The 12,344-nt window shown below is 37.7% G+C and overlaps 1 protein-coding gene across 20 annotated transcripts in view; it reads right to left on the bottom strand.

The window, feature by feature from the left end:
• Nucleotides 1-12,344, bottom strand: part of PARD3 (par-3 family cell polarity regulator) — a 452,171-nt gene that overhangs the window by 113,076 nt on the left and 326,751 nt on the right. For 14 of the 20 annotated variants that reach the window (XM_039380698.1, XM_039380695.1, XM_039380696.1 and 11 more), the window contains one exon: nucleotides 3,943-4,053. The exons of 4 other annotated variants lie outside the window; for them this stretch is intronic. In XM_039380698.1, the coding sequence (XP_039236632.1) occupies nucleotides 3,943-4,053 (111 nt within the window). Of the gene's footprint in view, nucleotides 1-1,715; nucleotides 2,105-3,942; nucleotides 4,054-5,812; nucleotides 6,901-12,344 lie in introns of those variants that run through there. 2 more of the 20 variants (XM_039380710.1, XM_039380711.1) reach the window with 2 other exon arrangements.

Raw genomic sequence — 12,344 nt, 5'->3', positions numbered from 1 at the left:
AAACAAAGGTATCAGAACCTGTTGTTGGAGGGATGTCTCTCTCCACCAAGGCCAGAACATAAAAGCAGTAAGTTTTCTGGACAGTTCTGTCTCCCCATCTCCTAAGAAAGAGACTACACTAAAGGGCTTTTAAGAACTCAGAAAATATTTCAGGGCAATCAGGTTGCAGGATATCAATGGACACTCTGGCTACATATTGAGCAAAGTCTACCCTGGAAGGCCCTCAAAGACCAGATGTAGAGAGTTTCTATAATGGAAAGGTCTGTGGGCTTCCAGAGGTTTAGATCCAGAAGCACAGCAGAGGGTGGCCATTCATATGAACTAATTCCTCTTGGTCATCAATAAAAGTTTCAAAATCTGGTTTTAAGTCTATCCTACATAGCAAAGCCTGTGTAAAACTATAAGTAGTTAAAAGCATCTCTGAAAGCTCCAGATATTCAACTCATCTCCAATCTGTAAAATCCAAGAGATTTTAGGAAGATGTGCAAACCACAGGTCCATCATGGGACTCTGGAATTCATAGAACACCTTCTATAACAAAACCACAAAGAGCCCAGGGCTAATTGAAGTCAAGTCTCAAGACTCTGCAGTATAGATTCCTTCTTAGGAGACAAAAGGCCAAGTTCAGAAAACCTATTGCTTATTTTTGCCTTGAGGTTTTGATTGGTGCCACTGTTGGGGAGAAGCACACTTTCCAAGAGCACAGCAGAGCCCAGCTGGATTTTCAGATCAGCGCTTGGCAGACACTTAAAGATGTTGCAAGACTTGTCTTTCCAGAGTAAACCAGCGTTCTATGGCCTTGGATGAACTGTTATTCCAGTATTTGGAGAATTTAAAAATAGGGAGCATTTTACATCATTTTGGTAAGACTAGTGGGTGGTCTCCTCAGATGATACCCCTGATAGAGATGATACTGTTCCAGTATTCATTTTTCATTGAAAGCTGCCTGTATTTTCAACTAGATAACTTCATTTTCTGATCAAAATTACTTCAAGATTGTCAGTGAACCATATGCAGCTTAAGAGATACATAGCTTAAGAGATATGCTCCTTAATCAGAGAATCAATAAATTATTATTAATAATACATTTATAGAAGGCCCTTTTATTAATTTTAATCATGGTAAATTGAAGAGCATTAGTTTTCTCATTTGTCTCATAATACATATGAACACTGCTTTTAAGGTTTTAAAGAAAATACTATTGTAAGCACAATACTATTAAAATTATCAAGTCAAGGCATAACAATTCCATAAAATTGTGGGCATGATTGATTTTTTAATGGGTTGTTCACTTGTTCTCTGACCCCCTAGGATTTTTGCTCCTAGCCTCTCATACATAGTAAATTCATTAAATCCAACCTATTTCCCCAAAGTATTGCATCATTTTAGAGGTATATAGTATCAAAATGGAACAAGTGAATTGTATTGCTAAAAGAATTGAGGGGAAAAAAACCCACAGAAAACAAAGTTAAAATAGCAGCCATGATGAGCCAACACTGACAGCAATATTTTACTCTGTCTCCTAGTAAGCATTTTGAGCGATTGTTCAGTTAATTTGCAAAAGTACTCTTCATTAACAGCATGTATCTAACATCATAATTTTACAGGATCTAAAGGAAACTCTCTGCAATCTAACTGCAAAAATATTTAGCCTCTGTAGACCAAATCAACATCTGAATTTTTCAGAAACATAAGGAAGCACCTCACACATTTGGTTGCTATTTTATTATCTTTTATTAGTTGTACATGCCACTACCCCAAAGAAGTTGCATTCTCTTATAACACAAAGGAAAGCAAATACACAGGGAGAGAGAGTAATGGGAGGAGGAGGACCCATGTTACAGTAACATCAAGCTGTTATGAAGTTCTGGCACATGCATTTTCTGCAGTTTCAGTGAACACTTAAAATTGTTTTTATAACAAACGAGGAGTGAGATTGTAGGAAAGATTCAAATTGGTTAGCACAACTTGATGGACAGGGATTAGGAATTTGCTCCATGCATTGAGGGCTATACAAATAATTTCATAATTCTACCTTGGTACCCAGCGTGACTATTGCAACCTCTCTTATATCATCACATGGACAGTCTATACTCTCACCATTCTTACGGAGAGAGACAGAGAGACACAGAGAAACAAAGAAAGAGAATGAAGAGAGAGAAAACGTTACTAACTCACATGTAAAGTCTTTCTTCTTTGGTTAAACGTATATGGCTAATTTTCTGGGGGCCTAATGTTACTAAGAAACCCTCCAAGCAGGGCCAGCTGGGGTTCAGCAGGGTGTATGAACCAGGGAGCAGGGCAGCGTGTGTGTGGCCAGCTGTCCTCCTGCCCTGAGCTGGCAGGAGCAATGGAGGCAGATTTCATGGCTCTGCACCTCTGGCAGGAGTTTATCCACCAAGTGGCTGCTCTACCCATGCATAAAGGGAAGTGGGCTGCACAATCACCTTCATATCCAAAGTCACTTGTTTCCTTCAATTCCAGTCTTCCCCTTTAGCATTTAATCTGAAAGCACTTTAGTTTTGAAAACAGGAATAAATTTAATGACCCTGCCTCACTTTTGTTAAAAAAGAGAAAATAAAAACCTATCAGACAAGTAAAAAACATCCAGGCACTGTAAGCCAGCCACCCTCTACAGTCAGAATGGATGGAGAAGGACATGAATAAATTTTTACATCAATTTATGCTAGTATATTTGCTAAAGAGCAAAAAAATTCCCATAATGTAATCTAAATGGATGGTCACAAATGATAAAGTTTCTGGAGTTTAACAAGTAAAACTAATGAATGCATATTCCTAGCCTGCCTTAACTGTAATGTAAGTCACTCAACCTTAAAAGAACTGAAAGCAAACCATTTTAGGAATAACTGAGGAGACTACACAGGAGTTACTGTGGCTCTGCTATTCCACTGAGCTGTTACTGATGAAGCCATCATTTATAACTTTTGCTCTTACCCACAGAAGACCAAGGTACATAGAGATGATGGTTAAAGGAACCATGACAACTAACTAGTGATACCTCCTGTACAAAGACAACAAAATTTCCCTTCAGAGTTTCTGCATCGATTCTAAATTTATGGCTGAGCTATAGCATGATTTTTAGATAAATAATTCTAATTAATGGTTCACTTTCACTGCTAACTGTGTCTGAATCTATTTACCATTTAGCAATCAAATTTTGTAAAGTTTGTCTCCTTTTTGAAGTGATGCTACTCAAAGAGGTTGTCTCTCCACACACATCCCCGAATACTAGTTAATATATAACCTAAGCTTTCCAAGATTTTGCCTAAATTCATCTAAGAGACACCAGAGTCTGGGCCCAAAATATATAGGATTACAAGAGATAGGACGAAAAGTAGACTGGAAATACTGAGAAGACCATATGACATTTATAATATATAGGGTCTTTTATGTTAAGGAAAGCTGACAAGGAAAAATAGAGGTACTCACCACTCATTTTTAACATTAGCAGTTTAATATACATATCATTCCATAAACAGACTGCATGGCACATAAATAGACTGAACTCCAGTGACAAATATACTGGTAAATATAATTTTTAGTTTTTTCCTAAATTTATCAATGAAAAAACTAGATATGCAAGACTTTGAAGAAAAATACAAAACAGACTTCATTCTATATAAATATTTGTTTTCTGAAAATGTCAAGAAAATCAGTTATAGAATATATAGAGAAAACATTTCATTTTATTACTTCAGTCTCCTCAGTAAGGAAGGGAGCTCTGGGTCTATAAAAGATGCTTAACACAGCCAAAGGAGCTGTTGATACTAATGTCCAAAATAAATCCAGCTTTGTCTTGTTATTTAAAGTAGGTAAACATATCAACATGTGGGAAATTTCATCAATGAAAATTGAACTTCAGTTATTTAATTTAAAAGACAAACTCTCTCTATCAAGGTTTAAGCAAATACTGAAGTCTACCTCTCCTGTTCTTGCTTCATTCGTATTCTCTCCTCTTCTGAAGTAAGAGCTTCCTGCACTTTTATTTTACCAGTTTTCTCACTCTTGTCATCTTTGCGATGTTTGCCAAACCTGTTAATAACACACAAAAAAAGAATCTAACTTGTGAAATGAACAAAACTGTATTTTCCTTTTCCTATGACAAAGAGAGTACTCCAAGAAGGACTGTTTGGAAACCAGGAAAAGAAAGTGCAAAGACCTCGGAATCTCAATTTTTAATATTTTCAGACTGCTTCTGGGTTTTTTTGCATAAGTTTTTTTAATTTTATTTTTATTTCATTCCCCTTAAAAGTTTACATAATTCCTCATTAAAGAACAGAACAATCAGAAAAAATAATAATTGGACCACATTCTTCTTTCATGCCAGGATTTTGGGATTGCTATTCTTAAATACACAGTCAATGTTTTAGAACACTATCTCTGCCAAAGAGTGCAACTCAGGTTCACATTAAGCAAAGGTTTCCACATATGGACCTCGAGAGACACAGAGCTGTACGTCTGACAACTGCCCAGAGCTCAGTCCTGCCCTCTGCACCTGCCCGGCAAGGGCAGTTTCACCACACAGTGGACACCATTCAAGAATGTAAATTTATTCTTTTTTCTGCACCAAGATTTTTTTAAACTTTATTGCTCGTGACTCTTTTCTCCCAAGGGTGTTCCAGAGCCAGGAGGGTGAGGGGAGGGATGGAGCTGGCTGGGCTGTCCCAGACAGTTCGAGGTGCTGCCAACCCAGGGTTTGACCCCTTCACGTCTCCTCTCCCCTCTACCGGCTAAGTTTCAAGTACTTTAGATTTCTTCCATATTTGCACATTCCACTGTTTTCTTTAAACTTTCAACAGAGAAGAATTTGGCATTTGAGATACTCAGTTATTATTAGGACAAAATTACGCATATTTCTTAAGACACTTCTGACCTATTCTGAAAGAAATGACTTTTGTATAGAGGGAACCAAACAAACACTTAAATATAACTTTTAATAGATCTAAATCTTAGATGAAAAATTTCTATTTAAGGTAGAAGGGCTAACACATATCTATTAAACAGTATTTTATTATATATACCAATTAAATGTGGTATCCTTTATCACACCAAAAGCAGCAAGAATTTTACTTTTTTTTAAACCAAATGCTCATCTGTGAGCTGAATGACACTGTGGCACTTCATACTCAGGTTCACATCAAAAGTGAAATAAAAGCACTGAGACATGCAATGAAACATGTCCAGCAATAGTGCAGACAGGACATCCCAAATGCTCACAAACAGTGAAATAAACCACAGAGTTCTTAAAACTTTCTTCTGACCTGTTAATGTAACCTCTTTAAAATGTTTAGAATCCAGCAGGCATTTATAATATAATATTTTCCCATTTGTTCCTTTTGATTCTAGTACAAAGTCATTGTGTGGGTTGAAGACACATCACACAGCAATCCTGCAGAACGATTAACTTCTGGTCACTCAGTTGAGAGATAATATTTATACTGGTAATCATGTTTATGGCTCTTAGGGCAGCTCTTTAAAAACACAACAACACAAAAATAAAGTATAGGAGCATGTACACAAACTTTAAAGTGTGTGCCTGTTCTCCACAGTTCCCAGATTTCTCATTTCCAAAGTAATTCAGGCACCTGAAAACTAAAACTGTTCATTAATAACCACCTGAAAAGGGATAGGCAGAGGACATGATATGGTTAAGAAATACAAATAGGACATAGAGGTAAAGTCTCTGATTTTATAATCTCTTATACGTAAAACTGACATATTTAAATTCACTCATTCAAAACACCAAGGTGTATCTTTTAAAACATCCACTCATTTATTAGAGAGTAGTCAAAACCATTATACAAAACATTTACATATATGACACAAGAGATTTAAATCAAGTTCTGGATGTTGTACACCAGACAAAAGAGAATGGTTAATTTAAAATAGCCCTAAAACCTCTATCTAAGAGAGGAGTTTTGGCAGAAAAACAGTGGAACTGAGCCATTTCACCCTGATAGACAGAGAGTGCCTGAGGTGGTAGCACAGGTCTGACTAACAGAAGACACAGAGTTGTGAGGAGACAAGCAACATATGTGTGACTGTAGCACAGCATCTCTGAGATGCCCACATTGGCTTCTGTCTCCTGTCCTTCCTCAACCCATTCAAAATGTTAGGCAAAGCAATTGAATCACATTCAGGACTACCCAGTTTATTTTTGAAAAAGAACTAGTGGTTTCAAAAAAAAAGGGGGGGGGGAAATTGCATTAGCTAGTGGCCATTAGGTTTTGGCAGCAAAACAGAATTTCTGCCACCATAAATCAATTCATTGCAAGTATGAACAAATATATACTGAAATCAATACCTTATTAGAAAAATAAAGTACACAGGAAATTTCTAATAATCCTTGTAAGCAATCTAGTAAATGTATGGTCAAGATGCATGACTGTGGGAAGAGCATTTCTAATGTTAACAGGTAATCCAAAACTAGCAAAATTCAATGGTTTGAGTTTCCAGATCCAACCACCCAAGTCCAGAGCACACTGCACTCATGCTGTGTTCCCACAGAGGCAGAGGTAGGTATCACACATGCAGCAACACAGAGCAGAACTCAGAGGGTTCAGTTTTCTTTGACTCATGAGCAAGGTGTGGCAACAACCCTTCTTCTCTTTCAGGGTTTTCTTTCTGGGAAAGAATGTTTCTTCTGCCCTCCGGTACCGTTCTGATAAAGTCTCTGGAAGACATCTCTGGTCTTTCCCAGGCATTTCAAAGGGTGGTCATATTGTTCCCGCTCTGACCGGAGACTTTCCAGTGCCCGTCTCTGACAAGCTCTGTGGTCATCCCAGCCTAGCAGAGTATGAACCACGCTGGTCTTGCAAAGTTGCCTTCTCTGGATTTTGTCACCCGCAGAAGTGATATATCTGCCATAATCACCACTGCCTGCAACAAGTTCAGCAACGTTAAGTGCAGTGTCCCTACACTAGGAACCCAGTCCCTACACTAGAACTCCCCCTCCCTGACTGTGGCTTTGTGTTTTTAGCACAATTGTTAATTGTGGATTAACAATCTCGAAGCATCTCTAAGATGCTGAGATAGCATCTTAAGAAGACACTGAGAGAGTCACCAAGCACTTGAGAAAGGTGTTGAAAAGAACTGTGATGGAGATACATTTGTACGCACTCCCCACCTCCTTTTTTTCTGTAGGAGCAGTCAACACTCCCCACTCCAAACATCATTCAAAGTCTTTGGCAAGATTACTCTTGCTAGCAATTAAGTGTGTTTGCTATTTACTTCTATTAAAACTGTTTGCTCCATGAAGTGTGATTTATAGTCATAATGAAACCCACAGCCCAAATCAGCATCCTCTCCACCAAATTTATAACAGACATTTATAAATTATTTAACAGTCATATTCAAGCTAAGTTTAACTACAGAAAAGCAACATTCAGCAATGCTAAGACACAGCATTAAAGCTAGCTGTTAACACTCCATCAACTGTACTGTGGTGTGACTACACTGGTGACAAGCTATTCAAAATCACCGGTCCTAATTTCCTCAGGTAGATGTTTCCTGCACTGATTCATGAATATTAAGCAAAACAGGACACTCAGAAATGAGACTATTCAGACCACTGAAATTCAAGAAGCCTATGCAATAGCCCTTCAAAACACCAAATGCACATCCCACAGATACTATGTACTGTCTTCACAGCCAGTGGTAAAGCCCTTTTTGCTGCTGTCTGGTGGCCCTTGTTTAGCTGTGTGAGTCAAAAGAAGCCAAGTATGGGTCAGGTTCCCAGAATTACTCCCAGTATTTAAAACGCCCCAAATTGAATGCACCAGCCCAACGAAAAGAACTGGTTTACCTATGAAAAAGTTTCACCTTCTTACAAGTGCAACTGGCATAGTCCCTGACCTGCCCCATGAACATTAGTGTGTGTGACACCTTCTCCACAATCCACCAGGCTTTGCATCATTGTGAATCTTACCTCTTTACTGCTCAGATACTCAAAAGGAAGGAAAGACGGAACTAGGATGTATGTCCCATACATGACCCATGGCAATTTTGGAACCTTACTGCTTCCAGTGTTATTTCTTCCCTAATCCATACATTGAATGGCCTGGCACATCCGCATAATAAGTTCCCCCACTGAAGCGACTGTTCACTTACTGATAACAACCTAAGGCTGTTACTCCCAAAGTTCAATCATTAATGATATCGCCCTTGTAAAATAGCAGTCACCATCCATTTGTCCTATGCCAGAGAAATTCTAGACTTTCCCAAGGCCTTGAGGATACAGCCAAGTACTGTGATCCCAGCCCTTGCTGCTCCCTCCCCAGACACAGGAGCTGTTCTCTGCTGTGTGCAGCTGGTTAGCAGTGCCTGAAGCACCTGGTGATTGTCAGGCACTTGACTGAACCTGAGATGGTCTCGTTCTCATAGCTGTGAGGCTGGCTGCTGGGATACTTGTTGCAATTCTTACAAATGCAAATGAAATGACAACTTGTCTTCTGATACAGACATGAAAACTCCACCACTCAGCATCTGTGCACAGCAATGCTCCTTGCATTAGTGAAAATGAGGACAGTGCTTAAAAACAAAGGTAAAAACTACTGTTGGAATTAAAAACCAAAACCATGCAGAAAAGGAGCATCTGTGGCACTGATGTTCTGACAGTCCTGAGAATCTAATTCTAAGCTTCTGTCACTTGCTAAGTTCAGTGCCAACAATTTGACTGTGAGCTATAAAAGCCCTACCTAAATCAGTGCACAAGATACCAATGCACAGACACAAGCTACTACATGATGTGCAACCAAATTACATACACTACTGCCTCACAAAGTTGTCATATAAATGATGAAAACAGTTCTGTTGCTAAAGCTTGAGCTGCACCAGCTACTGTGGAGCACTTGCAGCCACAGGAGCACAACACTGACCTGAGGCCACCACTTTCTTCAATCTCAATTCTGAGAAGCAGAGCACAGAATATTATTAATGAGGGTGGAAAATAAAGGAAAAAAAAAAAGTGCACATTTTCCTCCAAACCTCAAGTAATAAAAAAATTACCACTCTGTCCATAAACATATCTTCTCATAGACATAGCTTAATACTTCTTTGAGGACTCAAACTGTATGGTTACAGAATAATCTCTTTACAATAGTAACAACGTTTACCTCACATAACAGCTAGTTTATTCAGCCGCTCTCTTATTTAAATCCTGTTATTAAAAGTATAGCTAAAAAGTAGTTTGATTTTATTTTGTAACAGTACAAGCAAAAGCTATAAGAAAAAAACTTCTATGACTAATTGAAATACAGGTTGTAAATTAAAAATACCCTGTCTGTCCAAGACTGTGAGAAATTGATAAAAGAGAGCAGCTGAAATCTTGTTCACTCTAATTGCCGAGATACTCCAGGGTTCTACTTAATTTATAGCTTCTTAATTCTCCTTTTACATTAAGGGTTAGAGAAAGTTTCCAGATAAGTGTAAATGCTCAAAGTTATATTCACAGATCCACAGACTTAATCCTTAAATTCAACCAACAATAGCAATCACAATTAAGTGAAGAAATTAAAAATTGTAAGAGGACTGTTTTTTAAAATATGATCGCCAGAATATAACAGCCAAGTCGCATCAGAGGAAGGACCATCCTCAGACCTGTGATACTAGTCTGTCACATTATTATTAATAAAAAGACAAGAACACAGACTTACATGCCGTAAGCTTGGCCCTCAAATAGGAAATCCTATGAACTCTGGATAATCTAATCAAACTAAAATGAATACCCAAACCTCTCTGTCGGTCCCTAGCTGGTTCACTTTCAGGCTTATTTACTTGAATGACTGTCACCAACTAGGAGGTGACCTAATCCAAAGCCTATCACACAGAACAGAGAGGCACTGACTAGGAATTGCCTTCAGTGGCTTTGGGCCAATGCATTAGAGTAACTAAAAAGAGAAGACAGAACATTTAAAGAACAAGCTCAAGCTACGACATGATGTCATATATATAAAAAATGTTAAATGTATATAAAATACACATGTAGACATAGAGAACACATAAATGATTTTGCAAAAATAGACATAAATACAGACAGAACAAGTGAAGAAAGGAGGATGTATGAGTGGTAGCAAGAGAAATTTCAATTTACAAGGTATCTCAAAAATAGATTCATTTTAAAGGAATATACATCAGCATCCTTGATATAACAAAAATAATATACACATAATCTGCTAAATGGATTGTACCCTGATGCGTTACTGATGAGATCATTGTCGTCTGCCAAATCATCCACATATTTCATTAGAATAAAGAGCTATAGAAGAAACATGCATTAGTTGATTAATGAAAAAAAATACACAAAAATTGATTGAGACAGAAGTTTAGTAGCATTATGTTCCTTAATACAAAAAAGACCATCATTAAAAATTAACAAATGGTAAGTGTCTTGAGATATTCTGTCAGTGTTTTCTGTCTTCAAGGCATGATCTTTTCCCCACAGTAGCGAAGTATTCACAGGCGCACACAGACGCACATAACCTAACCCTGCTCAAAGGATTTTGCAATGATTTCTGCAATCTCTTTCACCCTGCTGTATCAGTAAAATCATGAGATTCATATTGCAAAATATTATTGTGACACACAAAACCATTCTGTTGCTAAAAAAAAAATTTAACAAGCATAAACAAGGACAACATAGCACACAAACACAAATCACCCTGTGTAGTGATGACTTGAGGGTTTACAAGCCTTCCTTTCCAAGCAAAATTGTGCAAGTGCTATTTTTAAAAATATGCTTGTAAATGCAAATATTTACATATTTGCAATGGATTTCTTGAAATAGCCAGTTATCACATGTAATCAAATTAGTAGATCCTATTCTACTTGTTAGGAGGGAGTGGAATAACTGCTGAGTGACTCAGCAGCAGCACTGTCCTGAGATGACACAGAAGCACTGATGTAGAGGCACCTTGATGTAGGAGCTTGTGGGCATAATTAAAACAGACATTTATAATTTCATTTTTCATGGGTTTCTTCACCTATATTAAAACTGATAAAGCAGCAATCTTTCTCATGCAACATTCAGCAGAAGACCCCTGCCCAGGAGGGTTGCTGGGGAACTCTGCTGTCACAAACCAAGAAAAGCGCACTACAAAAGGTCATATGCAACTCATGAAAATGAAGAATACCCTGAAAAGGTACACTTGTACCTCTTCAGAGCAATAAATTGCCTTCAAGCTCAGCCACAAACATAGAAATTCAAACCATGAGAACCGAAGTGGCTATCACTGCAAATTATCAGCCCTCTTTAGTGGTCACCTTGGGCCTGAGTACTGTAAAGCACATGATGGTCTATGTTATATTCACACATTTTCTCCCAACAGCCTCTGCATCACCTTCCAAACATTAAAAACCATTTTTCAGCATCGTTCAAGTGGGGATTCTAGTCCATCTCACCAAAATAAGTCTATCAAAAACAACAGCCAGGACAGCACATACATCACAACACTTCATGTACAACATCACTGGTGATTCGCACAACAACTTCCCGGAAAGAAGTGGAAACAACATATGCAATCGGTAACTGTTTCCAGCCAGTGAAGCTTAATCTGCCTGTCTTCATGAGTCAGTATCCCAACTTCATAGAAAATGGGTATGATGCCAAACCAAGAGACATGTCATGAGGTTTCATTCAATTATTTTCATAAACAGTTTTGATAACATTTCCTGAAAGGCATGACACAACAGGCAGAATATTATTCACACCAAGTCGCTCTCTTTTCACAACTTAAGCATTTGTAATATTTACTTCCAGCATAAAATGGTGGAACTTTTAAAAACAGATTTCTTTTACCGAAAGACCATCTGTTTGCAAATTTCTAAACCAAAGATAATCTTCTTGCATTGCTACTCATGATTGCCTAAAGCTAGTTGGAGTCATGGACAGTTCTAATAAATAGATAAATAAGTCACAAAAAAAAAAAAAAGAAAAAAAAGAAGAAAAAGAAAAAAACTAACAACTAATTCAAACTACTGTGGTTTAAAAGCAGGTTGAGAAGGTCAAAGGAAGTATAGATAATTTTACAACGATAATATTGGAAAAAAAGTAGCAAGATAGCAAACAGACAGGAGAATCTTCTGTTGTATGTCCAAATCTACTCAATAAGCAATACCACAACACATTAAAAGTCACCATAAATAACTCATTTTCATGGTGGTCAGCCAAAACCTGTTAAACTGTGGATTGTGGTATCCCTGAAGGAATCAGGAATAAAAAAAGAAAACTTCTGCTTAGGCACAACTTTGTTAACAATCAGCAATGATGGGAGCAACCACAGAAGCAGTACATGACATTTTAATGGACAATTCATAATATTCTAAGC

This window comes from Pipra filicauda, unplaced genomic scaffold, assembly GCF_003945595.2.
Source record: "Pipra filicauda isolate LSUMZ 115617 unplaced genomic scaffold, ASM394559v2 scaffold1_size10287979_pilon, whole genome shotgun sequence".
Lineage (NCBI taxonomy): Eukaryota > Metazoa > Chordata > Aves > Passeriformes > Pipridae > Pipra > Pipra filicauda.
Note: the sequence above shows the minus strand (reverse complement) of the source record. Positions and strands in the feature narration are given on the sequence as shown.